Source organism: Urocampus carinirostris, chromosome 20 (genome assembly GCF_059441175.1).
Source record: "Urocampus carinirostris isolate Australia breed hairy pipefish chromosome 20, RoL_Ucar_1.0, whole genome shotgun sequence".
Lineage (NCBI taxonomy): Eukaryota > Metazoa > Chordata > Actinopteri > Syngnathiformes > Syngnathidae > Urocampus > Urocampus carinirostris.
In genome coordinates this window covers 4,645,767-4,665,910 of record NC_142368.1, presented here as the reverse complement: position 1 = coordinate 4,665,910, position 20,144 = coordinate 4,645,767, and the positions used below count along the sequence as shown (strand labels likewise).

At 39.0% G+C, this 20,144-nt stretch overlaps 1 protein-coding gene across 1 annotated transcript; it reads right to left on the bottom strand.

Moving 5' to 3' along the window:
• Positions 1 to 7,705: 7,705 nt before the first annotated feature.
• rhov (ras homolog family member V) lies at positions 7,706 to 19,385 on the bottom strand. Its single transcript, XM_088324575.1, has 3 exons — positions 19,127 to 19,385; positions 13,055 to 13,113; positions 7,706 to 12,381 (listed from the first exon to the last, which is right to left on the bottom strand). Exons 1-3 carry the CDS (start codon positions 19,329 to 19,331, stop codon positions 11,935 to 11,937), a joined length of 711 nt encoding a protein of 236 aa, XP_088180701.1. The 5' UTR covers positions 19,332 to 19,385; the 3' UTR covers positions 7,706 to 11,934.
• Between the last annotated feature and the right edge of the window lie 759 nt (positions 19,386 to 20,144).

Genomic DNA, 20,144 nt, shown 5'->3' with positions numbered 1-20,144 from the left:
AAAATAACTTTGACACTATACATCACCATTATAGCACTCTAAGACAGATTTTGTGAGGACCTCTGCCTTTTTAAGGGATATTTTTTGTACCACAAGGATGCACTCAATATTTCGCACTGTTCCTTTAAAGAAATACTTCAATTTTAAATCAAATAATATCTGAATGGGCACAAATGTCTATGTTTGATCAATGGTAGTCAGCATATACAGCTGCAATGGGTGGAGTGGCACATGGCTTTGGCAACATCCAGTGGACATATTAAATACTGTAGGTCATTGTTTGACTAGCAACAGCAGTTTTTTTCTTTTGCTTCTCTCAGCATCGTCTCACAAACCAGATTAAATCCATTGGGGGGCCTGATAAAAGCTGTGGGCCATTGTTTGGTGAACCCTGTTTTATAGGTCCTAAGCATTCTTATAAGGAAAAAACGGGGTTCGTACGGGTGCCTAAAATTCTTGAAAAGGCTCAAGCCTTAAAAATTTTTGTTTTTTTGTTTTCGAGGTCAGGAAAATGCTTGAATTTTGGGTGAAGTGTTTGAAAGTGCTTGAAATTGTGTCCATTGCCATGATTCTTGGCAGTCGGACTCTATAGACCAGGGGTCTCCAACGTGGTGTCCACGGGCTCCAAAGTGCCCACCAAGGACAGCTGAGGTGCCCGCGGACCTGTTCTCAAAATAGCTTACCAGGTTTGGGTCATTGTTATTTTCTAGTAAAATGACTTTGGGTGCTTTATTGAGTCTATTTAACCCCACATCCAACAATTAGCCTGGTGATAAAATCGTAACAACATTGTAAAACACTATAAGTTGTTACTTTAGAATTGTATAGCAGACGCTGTGCCCTTTGCACTAATTAGCATTAAAAAGAAGCTCTTTTCTTGAAAAAAGTTGGAGACCCCTGGTCTATAGAGTCTCCTGCTATAGAACATGCAATAAATTAATACTTAAAAAAAAAAAGTTGTAAAAGGGACGCCGACACGCCTGCTCTGGTGGCTTGTCATTATGGCGTTGTCATGTGAAGCATCACACCACAGAGGACAGCTCTATTTAGAAAAAAAAAATTTCGGCTCGGCAAACGGCTCCTCAGATTTTTTGTTTTTTTAATGATATATTATCAATAATAATAAAACTTGTGCACTGAATTATTTATTAATTAGCAATTTCATATGTTTCGCAGGGGATCCCTGCAAAGCACATAAAATATAAATTAAAATATTCATAGATCTACAAAAATTTTAAATGCAAAACCTTTTTAGTTTTTCACACCCTGAACAGATTTAAAGTCAAACGACAACACAAAGTCCCGGAAAATGCAAAACAATAAAATATAAATTAAGAATAAACTAACACTATAAATAAATGCCTAAGTGCAAAAAAAAACTGTTACAATTCTATTTTAAACAATTCACACACAGATCCTTTGAAGACACGCAAAAGAAATATAAATTAAGGTAAGTAAAACAACAGCAGTCTCTAAGATTTTAAGATAGAATTCACTCTTCTTCAGAGCAATCAATATCAGTGTTTGAAACAACGCCTGCCCGGACGCCCGGGGCGTGCATCTTTTACGTCGGGTGTACAACTTTCAAACAAACGTTTGCTTTATTCCGATGTCGAAATCTTCTTTCGGTTTGGAAATTTCGGAATTTCGGTTCGTTTAGCAATTTGCATACTCAGCAGTCGATCAGAAGACATCGGATAACTTTGTGTTGCGCATTTGCGTATGATTTTCCAAAGTTGTTAAGGACATGTCAGAGTGTGCAGTTTCCTTATGCGTGAGAAGATAAGCAGGATATTGTGGTTCAGCCTTTAAGCATATTTATTCCTCAACAGCAAGCAAAACAAGAACACGGCTTTCAATACAACATGGCAATCAACAATAGCAAAACGAAATATGGTGCGTGCGTAATGACGTCACACAATGGAAAACGTCTTACTGCAATATCACGAGTAAGAGCGCTATTAAATTGACAAATCTTAACAAAAGTAGACGCACAGAGAACACAAGAAAACTGGTTAAGTGGTTAGGAATTAAGCCAAAACCTCAGCCCCAGAAGAAATATTCAAAAGAAGCTAACAGAATTTATGACGCTACAAAACGTAAAAGGACATTAAAAGCATCGTGGAAAGAGGAGTTCACGTGGCTTGTAGCAAATATTGCATTAATGAAGATGAGTAAATACAGGTACATACTGATGGCAGATGGAAAACAACGATGTCATATACATGCAATGAATGTTATAAGTAGATTTATAATAAACTAAATTTTAAAGTGTTGTTCGGTTATATATTCTGATTATCAATCCTTAATACTTTGCAACCAGTGTTTTTTTTTTGTTATTAGTCGTCTTATTGTGTTTCAAGTTGTGAAAATGGGGCAGGCAACTTTTCAGAGTTGTCTGCCCTGGTGTCCGGTAACTTTTTGTTACGAGTTTCAGACACTGCAATATCATTAAAATGAGTCCAAATTTGGCTCATATATCTGCTTTTAACGTACAGTAATCCTTTTTTTGGACTTCTGTATCGAACCCAAGTATTACCCAATACTTACAAGCCCTTTAAGTGTTTGTAAACTAGTGTGACGTAGCCAAGCTGCGCATGCATTGTTGAAGCAGAATGGCAGAATTCATGTCAGTTTATAGCAGCTCGTTGACACAAAAATATCGTAAGACATAGATAGGAACAACTCAAAATAGCACAAAGTGTGTGCTAGCTTGACTTTATGTTAGTCATCAAAGTCAAGCTAAGTCATATTTGTATAGTGCTTAATCACAAGAACTCTCAAGGGCTTTACAGACTACAGATTAGTAAAACACCATTCCCTGATCTGAAACCTACACGAGGGCAAGGAAAAACTCCAAAAGCTCAACATGAGGAAAATGAAGAAACCTTGAGAAGGGACCGTACATGACGTCATTCCCCTTCCAGGATGACCAGGCTGCAATGGATGTTGCATTAATATGCAATAAATTCACAAATCAAATATAAAATAATACATGAAATCTAAATCAAATCAAAAGGATGACCAGGTTGCAATGGTACTTGATTTCTTCCTTTGAACGTACTGGAAAAAACAGCCTTGAACGGCATGAGAAAGGTGTACAAACCATGAAAAACCATGAAAGGAAATCAATAATAATAGAAAAAAATGACCAATATAAAATCCTCAGTAGGCATGTGTCAGCCATTAGAAACATATTTGAGGTAATGGTAATATGTAAAGAGAAAACATGTAGATCAAAAAGGTGACATCATTCAAACAGTCCTTGATCGGTATCAACCCCCCCCCAAAAAAAAAAAAAAAAAAAAACTCGTGACAATGACACAAACAGGCCCGACAAGACGATTTATCGTGTTTGCTAGTAAACCGGACGACGCGGCAACAGTCACTCTCGATACTCTCCAGAGCAAGTCCAGACACACCCTATTTGCACAAGTGCTAGGAAGCCGGCAGACGCTCGAGTTCTTGAGTTTGCTGACATCGATAATCGTCTTCGCATCGGGTTTTTACCAACATCTTTGGGGTAATGGTGTCACAAACACACCAGTGTGAGAACACCTCTCCTCCTTAATTCCCAGGATTGGACACGCCTCAATCAACCCTATCCCACATGGTCATCAGTTTTCAATGGAATTACTATAAAAAACAAAACGTGACTATTTTAAAGCCGCGATGTGCATTGTAGAAATACTTCATTCAATTTATTTTAGTCATTAGAGTCAATGGTAGTAGCTCAGGAGGTAAAGCTCCTGTTGGGATCAAGAGATGGCAGGTTCGATTCCCGGGTCCTCTGTGTTATATATCAAAGTGTTCTGGGGCTAGACACTGAATCCCCGCGATAAGTTGCTATCGGTGTGTGAGTGTGTGTGAATGGTTATTGTAAAGCGCTTTGGGAGGTCTTCATTCACTTGAAAAGCTACTGTATATAAATGCAGACCATTTACAAAAAAAACTATTGAAACATATAATAATCAAAAATACTTGTACTATCTCATAACATTATTTAACATGAAGTGACCTTAAAAAGTTTTAATTAATTATTTCTTCTATTAAGTGTGTTAACAATGCCTAAATGAGTACACAGAGCCTTTATATATATTTTTTTCTACCGCGCCTATCAGCTTTTATCTTACTTTTATTTACAGTGAGAGTTATTTCATGCGCGTGCTGGCTCATTTATTTTATTCTATAATGAAATTGGTGAAAGTAAGAAAGAGACCATTTCAAATACTATCCAAATGCCAACCCAAACCCCCAAAAAGATGAAAAAGAAAGAGTTTATCTGAGCTCAAATAAGAATTTCACATACCTGCTAATGCAACAAAAGGAGTCACAACGATGATTTCAGCCAGAAAATGGTGTCAGCCAGTACAATATTTTAAAGATAACGGACACTATGTTTAAGGACATATAGGTTTATAAATTGGTAATTATATGACAACACATGAAGAAGCTGACATCTTTGGCCACCGTCTTACAACTAAGTAAGCAGGAATGACAATTTAGCAAAGTTAGCTTGTCCTGAAGTGGGTTTTAGCTCATAATGGCCACTTACCTTACACGGTAGAGGCCTTCATGTAATGGTTGCCAATTACTGTGATCCAAGCATATTCCACTTTTTTCCAGTTTTCTTTCTCTAGCCACTCATCTTAGCCATTTGGCTGCAGGCTGTGCCTTGCTGCTACACGCTGGTCACTATTGTTATTGTTAGTGGCTCCTGTTTTGTTCCTCAGTGTCATTTACGTTCCACAGCTGGTCATGCAACTGAATGTCACTGAGCTCTAATTCAGTCATCTTCGCCCTTTTTTCCACTATTTCCTTGTTTAGCAACTCATGTTAGCCACTTGGCTGCAGGCTTATGCTAGGCGCTATTTTTATTTTTCGCTGCTCCTGCTTAGTCCCTCAGTGTCCCTGGCCTTCCAAAGCTAGTCATGAAAGCAAACATCGCCGAATTCCATAATTCAGGCATCTTTAAATATTTTTTACCCAACGTTTCCTTCTATAGCCACTCATTTAAGCCACTTTGCTGCAAGATATGGCTTACCAGTAGCCGCTAATTTTATTGCTAGGTTGCTCGTGCTTTGTGTTTCCTTTTTCGCTCTCCTCCACAGCTGGCCATGTAAGGAAATTTCACTAAGTCTCATCATTTAGCCGTTTCTGACTTTTTTTTCAACTGTTTTCCTTCCTTAGCCGCTCATGTAAGCCACTCTGCCGCAGGGTATGGTATCCCACTAACCACTATTGCTGTTACTAGCTGCGATGATGTAACCCTACGGCTTCTGTGGTATGTATTCTTCGAATGACCACGCTCCAATCTAAGCTGCAACGACCCTTAGTGCTGAATTATTGCACACTGTCACTTTAATCTTTTTGTTTGTTGTGTCTCAAGAAGAGACAGCCCTCGCATTTTAATCCACAACCTTTGTGTATCTCACACTTGGTAATGTGGCTTGTTAATGTCAATCTAACCACTTCCAAACCAAGTAGGCTTTTCTTTTTGTCATTGACTTTTTAATTTTTTTTTTTATTTTCAAAGGTACGGTGTTCAGGTCCTTGCTCTCTGGTGAGCTCTTCAGTTTTTGATCTGCAATTGAATTGCTTGGCTGGTGATTCCTGCACTCGGAATACATTAGGTCAAATCTAACCCAAGTCAAGTTTATTTGTATAGCCCTTAATCACAAAAAGTCTATAAGGGTACAGATCCCAAGAGCCAAGCAGAAATCCACAGATTCAAGACTGGCTTCATTTGGGCCCCGTCCTGTGGAATGCTCTGCCCTCTGTGATTTGCTGTGTACCCTCAGTAAAAGCACTTTTCTTTTTGTCAGTACAGAGACCTCTGGCTACTTCGTGCTTCTGTTATCGCTGGTTCACTTCTTCGCAAATTTTTAATTGAATTTGTTTCTATTGTCATTGATATCAATGTATCGTGCATTGTGTTCAAAGTTGGGAACGTTACTTTAAAAAAGTAATTAGTTATAGTTACTCATTACTTCTTCCAAAAGGTAACTGAGTTAGTAACTGAAGTACTCTATAGTGACAGTAACTAGTTACCAGGGAAAATAACTATTTCCGTTACTTTAAAAAGAAGTCTGTGGTCCCAAACGGCTCCTCGGGTTGTTTTGTTGCTTTAATCCTTACTCTACCAATTATTATGTCACATTATGCATGGAATTTATTGATTAAGGCACAAACAGCAGCATGTCAGATCAATAACAGAACAATCCACCACATCAATCCAATTAAAGGTAACAGCTAGAGCCTGGGTCCGAACCTGCTTGAACCCGCTTGAAACGTCAGTTATTAAGTCGGGCCAGCTGTGATTTTCAGTCTCGTCGTTTTTTTTTTCTTCTTCTCTCCTTCATGGAGGATCTACACAGCATGTACTTACTTTAACTCAAGTAATTATTAAGATAAAGACAATGATTACCACACTATCAATTTAACTCAAAATCACTTAATCCAAAGAAATGGTCTTCTTCACTGTTGGGGTAAAAGACGCGCGGCTGCCTCCTTCCATCTCCCTCATATCAGACGTCATTTCCACTTCTTACCAATAGCTAACAAGCCTTACAAACTTTCTTTCTGTTTTTCTGTCAAATCTGTTACTATTTGCAGCTTGTAGCCTGCAAAATTTGATTTTCTTTTCGGTGCCATTTTGTTCAGTTTCACTTTCGTTCACTACACGTCGCCGAACGTTCATTTCGGCGCGGCACTTGATTTGAGGAACTCTGCCTCAAGTAAACCCCATACCGCGTAGCTCAGACAAAACACACAGGTCGGCGCTGAAAGGTTTGGGTTGGCATTTGTACTGTATTTGAAACAGCCCTTTTTCTTACTTCTACCATTTTCATGTTATGGTTGGTTTGGTTGGATCCCTTAACCACACGGGTTCTAGGGGCACCATTTCCTATGGTGTGTCTTGGGCAAGTACATCCCGGTGGCGCACATCCCTCTCCAAATCAACATATGTTTCACCTGATCTTAAACCAGCGACCTTTCGCGTGCTTGACGAATGTGCAGCTGTGTGGATGAGCATATCACTCCCCCCTTCTGTCCCACGTTTAGGAAAAAATATAAAGGCTCTTTGAACTCACTGGGGTATTGTTAACACCTACTCCACAGAGAAAATATTATACTTTTAACTTTTTAAGGACACCTCAAACAACACACTCCACCTTTAATCAATCTAGTGTTTTTTTAACCACTAGGGGGTGCTGTATGATATACATTACATGGTGATGTATATTAGAATAATCCTATTCACATACCAGGTTAAGTGCTCGCTATGCATACAACCATTTTGTTTCATCATTTGTGGCCAAAAACACTCCTCTTTTACTCTATTACCATTTCCCGTCACACCTTTCCATTTTTTTCCGCGGGAAAGGCTTCCCCACCATGGCAAATGCAGACGCATATCTCCTTGAGAGGATCACCATCAATCACCGCGGCTCGTGAATCCCCCTTAAACTCATTTTGAGACTTTTCTAAGTGACCCGACAACAAAACAAGCCCAGCATGGCGCCGTCATGCATTAGAAAGGCCTGACTGGAGACCCCAGGTTAATTGTCACTTACTTGGGGGAGAGGGAGAGATGGACACAGTTCCTGTTACCCACCCAAAAAAAAAAAAGAAGATGTAAATCGGCTTCTCTTATCAGATGGTTGTGAATTGTTCAGTCTAAAAATATACATAACACAGAGGCTGTAATTTGCACTTCATTTATTTCCGTCACGTCGCTCCGACATGTAAATAAAGGGACACACGGGTTAGAGAGGGAAAAACATGTAACACGTAAGTGATGGCAAAATAGTTGAATATCATTTTTATCTGTAAAAACAGAGTTCCTTCAGGCCGCTTCTACAAGAAGCATGACAATTGTCCAGTTACGATATGTCATTTAACTGGTTTGCAAAATCACTCATATACATTCGTAATATATCACTGTGGTGCAATTTATATGGCTGATGAACAGGTAACTGGTTACACACGATATATATTACGTATGTTCGAAAATCGGTTACAACAGCGCAGCCAGCTTTCTCAAATTTGATGAATAATATACAGACGCTCCCCTATCATCGACCATTCGACTTGCCTAAAACGGTAGATACGAACATTTTTTTCAGGATGTCGAAAAATATCCAGACATTGCTGTAGGTTACATTTTGTATTGTGTGCTCTTGTATCCAATTAGAGGACAGAACTGCAGTGCTTCTTTCCGCCACTACCGGCGTGTGGCGCTGTGAGAGCTCACCCAGCATCCACCCGGAAGAAGAAATCCGCTTCCTCTTCCTAGTTTGTGTTTAAACTTTCTATACTGTATCTCCAGGGCACTAAGAACTCGGACATTTTTATGGTTTAATATCTGGTGCATCCATTCAATATGGTTGGTGTAAAGTTTAAAGAAGAGGTGAGCCGTTTCTTTTGTAGTGAAAGTGGAATAAGAAAGCTCAATGCGGTTGAGAAAATAGTTTAATCGCTTTTTTTTGGCTTATCTCCAACACAGAGGAGGACCTCTTGAAGCTTATCTTCCAAAAGTGAGTTACACTTAACTTTATCTTAATAGAGCATATTATTTTACGAATTGTTTATTGTTTAGTACAAAACATGACAGGTTACTTATAAAAGCCTTAAACATACTTATATAAACCTTAAACATACAAAATATAGCACTGAAGCAACTCACGGACAAATTCAACTTACGATCATTTATGAGTCGGGCAGCGTCTGTATACGTAAAATGTAAAAAAAACCGTATCATTCGTAATATATCCCCTGGAGGCAGTTTACAAGTTTAAAAAGCAGGAAACTACGTATGTTCGAAAACTGGTTACAGCAGATCAGTGAATTCTCTCTCTAATTTTATATCTAATATAGACGCACCAAAACATTTGCCAGAAACTCAAGAGTGCAATATATAATCCAGTGCAGCTCATAGACCTAAATGAAACGGTTAATACAATTGGAAAAGCACCATTACAATCAAATGCAGTAAACATTTATGAATGAATCCATTTAATTTTAGAAAACTGGATTTCATTATATTATGAATAATGTTTTATCTTTTTTTCCTGACATTTTCCTTATGCAACCCTAGTAGTTTATATATTGCACCATCTAGTCCAGTGCGCCTCTTTCTCTCTCTCTGTATATATTTCACACAAAAAAAATATGTATAATTTTTTAGTTCAGGTGGAGACTAAAATCCTGAAATGGGGTTTGAGATTCAATGTTGTTTTGGCCTGGAAGAGCGGAATGTCTTTCTGGGAAAAATTTAAAGGAACCCAAAGTGCTGTGTCACCTTTTGTCTGGCATTTTTCACATCTAGGGTAACCTTCCTGAATGCCTGGGAAAGATGGTGGTCGTATCCAGACTCATTCCCTTTTTTTGGGTGTACGTACACACAGACAAAAAGATTATCTCTCTCTTTCTCTCTCTCTCTCTATATATATATTTCACAAAAAAATATATATAAATGTTGAGGGTGCGCCTTATATGTATGATGCATTACGTACGTTTCTGTATTTAAATAACAGATACAGTAAGAGAAAATCAGTAATCTCAGTTATAACCAGCTTCCTGTCTTCATACTTTTATAACTACTGTATGTCACATCAAAATATTACGTGTGTTCCCGTTAATATTATTTATAAATGGATGCAATTAGTAATTAGAGAAAATTCCATTGGTCTGTTGTAACTAGTTCCCTGCTCTTCAGACTCATAAACTGTGTCACAATGCTAAATTACGTTCGTTCCTGTTAGCCACGTTGCAAAAAAAAAAAAATCCACCAAAAACCAGTCTGGCCAGCATCCTTTAGCACTCAGGTAAGAATGTGGCACCTCGTTTTGTTCTTTTCCGACCCGACGCAAAGGTTTCAAATAAGAACAACAATAGAGCAGAACTAACTGACGCCCACCTGACGAAAACCGGGCTTCACGCCCTCGCGGTTTTGCCACGTACGTACGAGCGTGCAAATGAGGCGATTTGCATTTTTGGAACAGGTTAGCAAAATATTCCAAGAGTTTGTACGTTTGTATAGGAGATTTCATTGTTTTTTTTCATAGATTATTTCAATACAGGCGACGTAATTGCACATCTGCGAATCCATCTTCTGTTGCGGTTACATTTTTTGTTAACGTAATGTAAAATCTTCAACGTGGTATTCAAAGTTTTTCTTACATGTGTATTATTTGACCACTAGATGTCACTGTGTTACGAAAAGCAGCCGAAAATAAGTGGCACAAAGGCACAAAGAAGAATACAAACTACGGAGACTTAAATTTATCAAACCGTACCATTTTTCCTCATTTTTGCCCAGCCTTTGTGAGGCTTTTGGATACCCACAGCAGCAAGATGGCCGACAATGTCAGCTCCCTCTAGGTGAGGCTCGTGTTAGGTACAATAAATACAATTTTTTAAAGTTGAGTATCTATAAAATGCACGTTTATGTGATGGTTTGTAGAGGTAAGATCTTGTCAATCATGAAGTCGGGCAGGTCCGTGTCATGATTACTGACTCACCTGTGCCCGCTCATTTAGCGCCAACCGCCGCGAGTTCTGATTGGTTCCCTATTACTACTTGAACCCATTCCTGTCCGTCCCCTGTGGTCAGTCCGTCTGCGAACCTCACTAGGCAAGCATTTTTCGACCCTGACTCCCACCTGTCCTGTTTTCGCTCACGTCTTCCTTTGGCTACAACCTGTTTTGCTCCTGACCACGTCTGCTCTCCCGTCCTGGCTTACGACCCTTTTTGTCCCCGACTACGTCTACCCTCCCGTTTTGGCTTACGACTCGTTTCCGACTCCAACCACGCCTTGCTCTCCCAGTCCCGGCTACCGACCCGTTTTTCCGTCCCTGACACCACCATCACTCGCTCCGGAAGATCCACTTCTGTGTTCGGATCATAATCTGAGTACGAGAGCGACTTGCTTCCCGCGTCCAGCGAACACTGGAACGTGGGCGCAGCCCTTCTTCTTTCCTTCAATAAAACTTGTGAGAAACGTAACGCAATTGGGTCCTGTTTACGTTCTGGTCCAGACAGTCTGGGCTTCTCTCTCTCTCATTTTTTTTTTTTTTTAATTATCCACTCATCATGGATTCTATGTTTATTTTTCTTCATGGACGAGCTGCACAGCATGTACCCTGACAACCTCAGAAGAGTGAAGATTTTTGCCGTCTCTGACAAGCCGTTCGTTGTCGGAAACGGCAAATATCACGTAGTCAAGGTAGCTTGCATGCTATGCACTTGTATTTTGTGTATTTTTGCTTATTATTTAAATCAATATTTTTTTATTGGATTAAGTTTTTTTACAACCAGAAGGAGCTAAATAATACCGATTTTCCCTTTATTAATGACATTATGACTCTAATAGCATGAGGCAGTTATATCCTCCATCTCCCACCATGGAAACCAAACCAAAAGCGTAAATGGAGTCTTCTGCCTGTTTTAGGTATGTGTAAACATTAATACGTATCTTTGGATATTTAAGAAGCTGTGCAGTATTTGAAAAACATTTTTAAGTCACAAGATTCCTTTTCAGTACCCGTTCCAGGCCGCTGAGAATAGTTAAGAGGGCCACCAATGGCCTTCTGGCTGTAGTTTGAGCAACCGATGCTGAAAGAATATGGCAACTCCAGCATGCTATTAGGTAACATTAGCAAGGTTAAACTTCAGTGGTTGACATTTGTTTGCTTCTTGTACTAAAACCCAATATGCTAACTTGCTACCATGACCCACAGTTTGAAACTAGTGCTGTAAAAAAGAGACTTTGCATAGGTAGGAATAGAGCTTCAATCGACCAGCTCAACCAGAAGGCAGGGTAAAAGTTCATGTAGCTCCGTATCCTCCAGTGTCAAACCGGAGTACTTCCTCCAAAACCAATTCCTGAATTTCCACAGCGCATAAATTAAGAACTCGAGTCCATAATCCTCACACAAAACAGAAGAACTTCTTCCAGCTGCACCTGGAAAAGACCTTGACCTTCCTGTCCGAAGATCGCCTCTTCTTCGCCTGCCGGGCTTTGTTCTTTATAGCGGCAAAAATCGCAGCATCGAAAGCTTCTTTAAGGTTCTTTTGCGTGAGCGACGAGCATTCCACGTAGTCGGCCGCCCGGATTTTCTCCGCCGTGGCGCGAGCCCGCGAGCTAGCCACGGGCTTAACGCTAGCCTGGTCCAAGCCGATGAGAACGTTGACGTCTAGAAGGAGGTCCGATTGAGTGCCCACCAGGACGATTGGCGAGGTGGGGTTACAGCCTCGGATTTCAGAGACCCATTTTTTCGTGACGTTGTGGAAGGAGGTGGGGTTGACCATGCTGAAGCATAGAAGGAAGACGTCCGTGTGCGCGTAGGACAGCGATCGGAAGTCATCAAACTCCTCCTGTTAAAAAAAAAAAAAAAAGTATTATGGGTGTTTTCAAGGAGGACCGGCGAGTTTTACCAACTTTTAACTCATTCAATGCCAATGTTTGGTATTTGGACTCATTTTTGAGGGCTGACAGAAATTTTTGTTCAGCAGCTACTGTATATAGCCATAGAACATATCAAAAGAAAGCTTGAACCTTCATCTTTTGTTAGAATAAAGTATATCTCTTGCTTTTACCATTGTTTAGGAAACAACGATACTCGTTTCCAAGAATACTTCTGAGAACCTATAAGAACACCAAGCTAACGCATTAATGATGCAGAAACTTTGCATTAACTTTTCAGCACAGATTTCGGTAACTCGGGGACACCCACAACACTCTCAATCACTGGATAGAGGAAGAAACACAAGGAATTGGGGGCTCCTTTATGTGTGGACAAAGATCTGATCAAGAAAAAAAGCTTATCCTGCCAGACCTAATGATTGCTATTTTAAGCTTATTGTGAATTGGAGCTGCTCAAACAAGGTTGACAAGTAGCTTTTTGTGTTCCCATAAAGGGGAAATGGTTAGCATGCAAAAAAAGTGGCCAAATCTCTAACACAAACAATGAAAGGACTATAATAGATACTAACACAAAAGGCGATCATGATTGTTTCAATAATGATCACAAAAAAAGGTCAGATTTACCTGTCCTGCTGTATCCACCAACTGAACTCTGACGGGCGATCCGTCCACTTGTACCTGACCTGTTAGAAAACCAATGATGCAGTTTACAAATTTTGCTCTACATCAGTGTTTTTCAAGCTATTTGAGAAAAGGCAAGCATTTTTCTTTGAAAAAATATCATGAGGAAACACAGCAATTACCGGTCCCTTCTCGAGGTTTCTTCATTTTCCTCATGTTGAGTTTTTTTTTAGTTTTTCCTTGCCTTCATGTAGGTTTTAGACCAGGGGATGGTGTCATAGTATTCTGTGGTTTGCAAAAATCTGTGGTCTGTGAAGCCCTTTGAGACTCCGATACAAATAAACATGACTTGACATGACTGATAGGAAATGGATATAACATAGGAATGTTTGGCTATAGTTCATTTTTTTAACATTTAAATTGCCGATATTGTCAAGTTCTAATGTACCCTAAGGTGACGATATAGCGTTGTTCTCGTTAATGTGTTTTGAATAGAATTATTTCTTCATGTAGTGGCCATGTCTTAGGAAGCAGTTCTCTTTGATAATACAATGTTGGTTAACCATTTTATCATAATTTTTGTCTATGAATTCATGTTTTTCTAATAGTTTTACAATTTTTTTACTTGTATTGTTGAGAAGGAAAGGGGCAAAATACTAATTAGCAAATGTACTGTATTTTCCATTGGAACCTTTTATTCCATTATTACTTGGATGTGTTGTTTTTTTAAAATAATGCATACAGACGCTGCCTGACTTGCAAATGAGTTAGGTTCCGGATGATCATCGTCAGTTGAATTTGTTTGTAAGTTGTGTCAGTGCTATATTTTGTATTTTTAAGGTTTGTATAAGTAACCTGTATTGTTTTGTACTAAAAAATAAATGTTTCATAAAATATAATGCTCTATAAAGATAAATAAAGTGAGGTTTAACTTCCTTTTGGGAGAGGCGCTTCAAGAGATTCTCCTGTGTGGTAAAAAAAGGCCGAAAAAAAGTTTTCCGACCATTTTCTCAACCGCATCAAGCTTTCTTATTCCACTTTTATTTCAAAAGGAACGACTTGCCTCTTCTTTACACTTTACACCAAATGTATTGAATAGATGCACGAGATATTAACAATAAAAATTTCAAAGTTCTTAGCGCGCTGGAGATGGTGTAGGCGTAGAATGTGAGGTGCACATGAATGATGTCAGTAGGGTTTTGGAGAGAGTTTGGTGTGTTTACAAAGACACCGTAAATGTTTCTGAGTATTTTGTCATGAAGGAGGAGCAATCCATTACCCACACAAAACGACACGCTACATTGGCGGCAGTGGTGGGTTTACGAACAGGTTAAGGAGAGATGTTTACATACGAATTAGGGAGAGGCGGAAAGAAGTACTACGGTAATGTCCTCTACTCGGGAAAAGGTGCACACAATACAAAATCTAACCTCCATTAATGACCGGATATTTTTTGACATCCCGAAAAAAATGTTCATATCTACCGATTTACGTAAGTCGAATGGTCGTAACTAGGTCTGTATATCTTTAACTCCACCTGGCAGAGTAAAGGCCCACATTAAACCACACCACCTACATTGAATATTACCGAACCTTACTGCATTATGTATTCTGTGTAGCACTATTTAGTTACTCTATATAACATGCTAAAGTGGGCATTTGCACGTCACACTGGGTATTTGTATATTGTATTCTTTTGGCTTTATTATTGTATTGTTCTCAGCTCAGGGATGCTGCTGGAAATGTGAATTTCCCTTAGGGGATGAATAAAGTATCTATCTATCTATCTATCTATCTATCTATCTATATTCAAATTGGACCAATTCCCGCGGCACAGGTTGAAAAACACTTCTATATCACTGAATAAAAAATAAAAAAATGTTTATTTGAGGTGAAATTAAGAGTGGATGTGTCACGTTTGCCATGGCACCTAATTGGCCCCGCCGTGAGGCACCAGCCGCGGCTCGCTGACAGATTGGCTTTCCGCCTATTTAAGCTAAGTGCTCTCACTCTTTCTTTGTCAGTCCGTCACAAACCTCTGCCCCGCAAGACGTGGGTTTTGACTCGGTCCTGTTTCCTGTTGGTATTTCCTGACTGGTCTTGTTCCCGTTTATTTTATCCTGTTTATTATCGGTTTCCAGTTTCGTTCCCGTCTATTTTTGTCCTGTTTATTATCTCTCCAGTTTTCGTTCCTGTCAAGTTTGTCCTGTTTAATTTCGATATCCTGTTTTAATATCAATCCTGTCTGTCCCATCCTGTCTGTCCCATCCTGTCCGGTATCGACCCCATCCGTCCAATGTTTGCTCGGGCAATTGGTATCGATCTCGTTGGTCTCTGGCTTCCTGTCTTTCTACGCCATACTGCATGACTCCCCATTTCCCGTAAAATAAAGGCTTGTGTGAGAAACGTCACGCATTTGGGTCCTGATCCACTTCCGGTTCTTGACAGGATGTCAATCGTTCAACAGATTTACCTATCAAATTGTACTACGTTCTTTTTTCTACACAGCCCTCCTTTGAATTTAATGTATACAGTTCTTTTATGCATTTATTGGGTAAAGCAGCATTTATGCACTGATTTTTCTTTAAAAAGCATTCCTCTTTTCTTGGTTCAATTAAACCCATTCATAAAATGTAAATAATTTATAACAAGTTTTGGGTGTATTTATTTGTAAATGTTTAGTTTTTTAATAAAGCTTGACACTAACGTAAATCATTTTCCATGTTAATAAAATCGTCTATATATTGTCGCTGCTAAAAAGACAGACTTTTTTCAAATTTTATTTATTTTATTCATGCAAAAAACACAAAAATGAATTTAAAAAATGGAAGTCTAAAGAATAGCAGCAACAATATGTGAAAAAAGTGAACATTTACATTTCTTAAAAATATGGTTTATTATATATATATATATATATATATATATATATATATATATATATATATATATATATATATTAATATCATTTGGTAGAATGACATATCTCCATTTTGGAGCTATTTTTTATGGTTTTCTCTTTTTTCATTGTAAATGTTTTATTCATTAAATTTCTTACATTTTTTTTCAAATAGATTAAAGTCTGTTAAGAATAGCAATACATATATTGAAATAAATGTACATTATCCTTAAAATCTATGTTTTTTTTCATGTTTCTTTCATTAAAAACATTCCGATCATGCGTTAAATTGCAAAACAACATAATATAAATAAAATATTTACTGGACACCCCAACATTATCAGTACAAAATTAGTCAGGTCATATTTATTTGTGACGCCCTTAATGCCAAAATGACTCAAAGGACTGCACAGAATTAGAATGACACCATCCCCTGATCATAAACCAACATGTGGGCAAGGGAAAACTCGAAAACCTCAACATGAGGAAAATAAGAAACCTTGAGAAATCCCCCATCCAATGATAATCACTTCAAATAGTTATTGAACTTAATTCTTACTTATTTCAAACTTTGTATTACAAAATAGAAAGTACTTTAAGTAGTTCTTATAACCTGATTATAAAGAGCTTTCTATGTATTGTTACAAGTATTGTCGTCTTTCTAGTTGCTATGTAACAATCGATACCTGAAATTGGCAGAACGAGAACAGACTGTGGACCCAGACACGCAACGTTTTCACACAAGCTTTATTTTATGGGAACGGGGCAGTCATGCCCGGAAACGCAAACGCCAGCCATTTGGCGAGCGCTGGGCAGAAGAGATTGAAACAGGACAGACGGGATCGATACCAGATACAGGATACACAAACAGATACCAGAAAGGACGGGACAGACGGGATCAAAACTGGATACATGAGCAAGATACCGAACAGGGCGGGACAGACGGGATCAATACCAGAAAGGACGGGATCGATACTGGATACACGGGCAAGATACCGGACAGGGCAGGACAGACAGAATCGATACCGGATACTGGAGCAAAACACCAGACAGGACGAGACAGAAAGGATCGATACCCGATACTGGAGCAAGATACCGGACAGGACGAGATAGACGGGATGGATACCGAATACTAGAGCAAGATACCAGACAGGATGAGACAGGCGGGATCGATACAGGATACTGGAGCAAGATACCGGACAGGACGAGACAGGCGGGATGGATACCGGATAGGACGAGACAGGCGGGATCGATACCGGATACTGGAGCAAGATACCGGACAGGACGAGACAGGCGGGATCGATACCGAATACTGGATGCACGAGCAGGATACCGGACAGAGTCAAAATACAAGTCTTTCAAGTGCAGAAGTTTGTTGGCGGACTGACAAGGAGTGAATGAGAGCACTGCGTTTAAATGGGAGGGAAGGCAACGAGCAGGAACTGGCGCCAAACGGGCGGGCCCAAATGAGGGCAATGGGCAACCGTGACAGAAATTGATTGAATGGTAAATTGCCTATAAATGAATGCAACATTTGGGATAAATATGATGTTGTTATGTTGAGATAGGAATAAATAGAAAAATATATCAACTTGAGTGTAGAAGAATCACCTCAAATATTTATTATAGGTTGCAAATGTATTATTATCTTATACTTATGCGGCAGCAAGACACTGAAGCCCTTAAGTCTTCTGACGCCGCTATCAGTGTATGAGTGTGTGTGTGAACGGGTAAGTGTGAAGCACATTGTAAAGCACTAAGATGTGATTTCAAGGTTCTGTTGGTAGTCTACAAAATCATGCATGGACTTGCTCCCTTATATCTTTCAGATTTAATTTCAGTCTATGTTCCGGTCCGGAGGCTTCGCTCTGAAAACGCTGTTCGACAAGTGATCCCAAGAGCCAAGAAGAGATCCGCAGGTTGAGAGCGTTCTCTATTCGGGCCCTGGTGCTGTGGATTGCTCTGCCCTCTGAGATTCCATCTGCAACCTCAGTGGAACTGTTTAAATCTAGGCTTTGAAGGATTTTATACATTTGACTATAAAGGATTTTATACGATTGAATACAAGTTACATTTATTGAGTGCAATGAAGATTTTCACCGAGTAGGCTATAGTTCAATTACAGGTCACGCCGTTCCAAATGCAGAATATTTTGACTAGGGAATTTTGATAACAGGACTCTGACGGAGGATGGCAGGCGATGTTTTGAGAACAAGGCGCTGATGACGTAGAAACGCTCTGTGTTGTTTTGAGTTTTCCAGACATCGCGACGCCCAGGGGGGACTTCCTTGGCACGCCCATGGGAGGAGTCGAGACCCCATCTTGCGGGTGGACGTGGGCCGAGAGAAGAAAGCAAGAGGACTTCAGAGAAGGCTACACAGAGATTCGAGCGACACTAATTCGGCCATATTCGATAAAGTTCACTTAGTTAAATTGTTTATTAAATTAAATCTGCCCCCGTGTGAAAATGTCGGCTTTTCTTGTTCATCTTTTCCTTCAAGAAACGAGCGCGCATTGTTGGGTGAATGTAGGTCGAGTTTGGTTAAATGAATCAGATAACTAATTCGAACAATTTGGTAAACGGTACATTTTAATATTTTAATTCCTAACATCTTAAAACACACTTCTATTCTATAGCTTATGAATGACCTTTATTTTATGTTGACAATATCTGTGTATTATTTGTTATTGGAACATCCTGGTTATCCTAAAAGCGGATTACCTTATGTGCGGCCCCTTCTCAAGGTTTCTTCATTGACCTCATGTTGAGGTTTTTGAATTGTCCTTGCCCTCATGTATGTTTTAGATGAGGGGATCTTATAATAATAGTCTGTGGTTTGCAATAATCTGTGGTCAGTCCTTTGAGACTCTTTGTGATTAAAGGCGTCACAAATAAACAAAGATGACTCTGGGAGGTCATCAGTGACTTGAAAGGCTCTATATAAACCATTTGAGAAATATATGTCATTCGAATTATTACAATTAGAATTGTCTTTATTGCCACTGATAACAACGTAATGGGCATTATTTACAACGAGATTAGACGTGGCACTACAGGATAAACGTGCAACAAAGACTTTAAAAGAAAAATAAGATAAAAAGCTATGTGCTAAACATATCAATGTGAAACAAATGTGGTGTCAGACACTTTTTGATTTGTTTAAAAATCAATTTCTTACCGGAAAAGACATCAAAACCGGTCTGCTTGTAGTCCGACGGGTATCCGTTGGAAGTGTAGCTCACGATCATGCTGGTCTTGCCGACGGCGCCGTCGCCCACCAGCATGCAACTGATGACCCCCGGCTCCAGTTCGTCCTCCCGGGTCAACCCGCAAGCGGAGGGCACGCGGGACTCGTGGGAGAAGTATTCCATGTGAGGTGGCATGACGGGTTCAAAATCCTCACCATCGGGTGTCTCTGACGGCTTCTGAGAGGAATCGATAGAGACGAGCGGTTTCGGGTAAATGAAGGCGCGACGCCTTTCCAATTTGAATAAACACGCCCATTATCGAAAAGCCTGTTTGCTTAGGGCCCCGCCACCACTAGGGGGCCCCCAAGAGTGGTTCACTTTTTTTGCTGCCAACATTGTCACTTTGCGTGTCCATTCCAAAATACTTCGACGGAAATACAACAAAAATACTACAAAATAACAACAAAAATAAATATAAAATATAGTGATTGAAAACAGGGACCTTTTATATTATTTCATTTAATTCTGAAAATAAAAAAAGTATAGAATTACTCCAAAATACTACTAAAGGACAACTACAATATATTTACAAAAATGCTAAAGAAATATGACAAATAAACACAACTATGGAAATACTATAAAAATTACAGAAATACTACTAAAGTTCTGCTTTGGAAATACACCAATTATACTAAAAATTAATAAATATTTAAAAAATACCAATATATGGTACAATATTATAAAAAACTACTACTACAAGAGGCTTACAACAGAAATACTGCCAATTACACCTATAGCGATACTACAAAAAATATCCTTTGGAAATACACAAAAATACTACAAAAATCAAACTACAGTAACACTGTAGTACAAAAATACTACAGATATACAACAAACATTCGTATATGGAAATACTACAAAATACAAAAGAGATAGTACAAAAATACTAAAAAAATAATACTACAGTAATACGACAAAATACTATACTCATAAAACTACTATAATAAT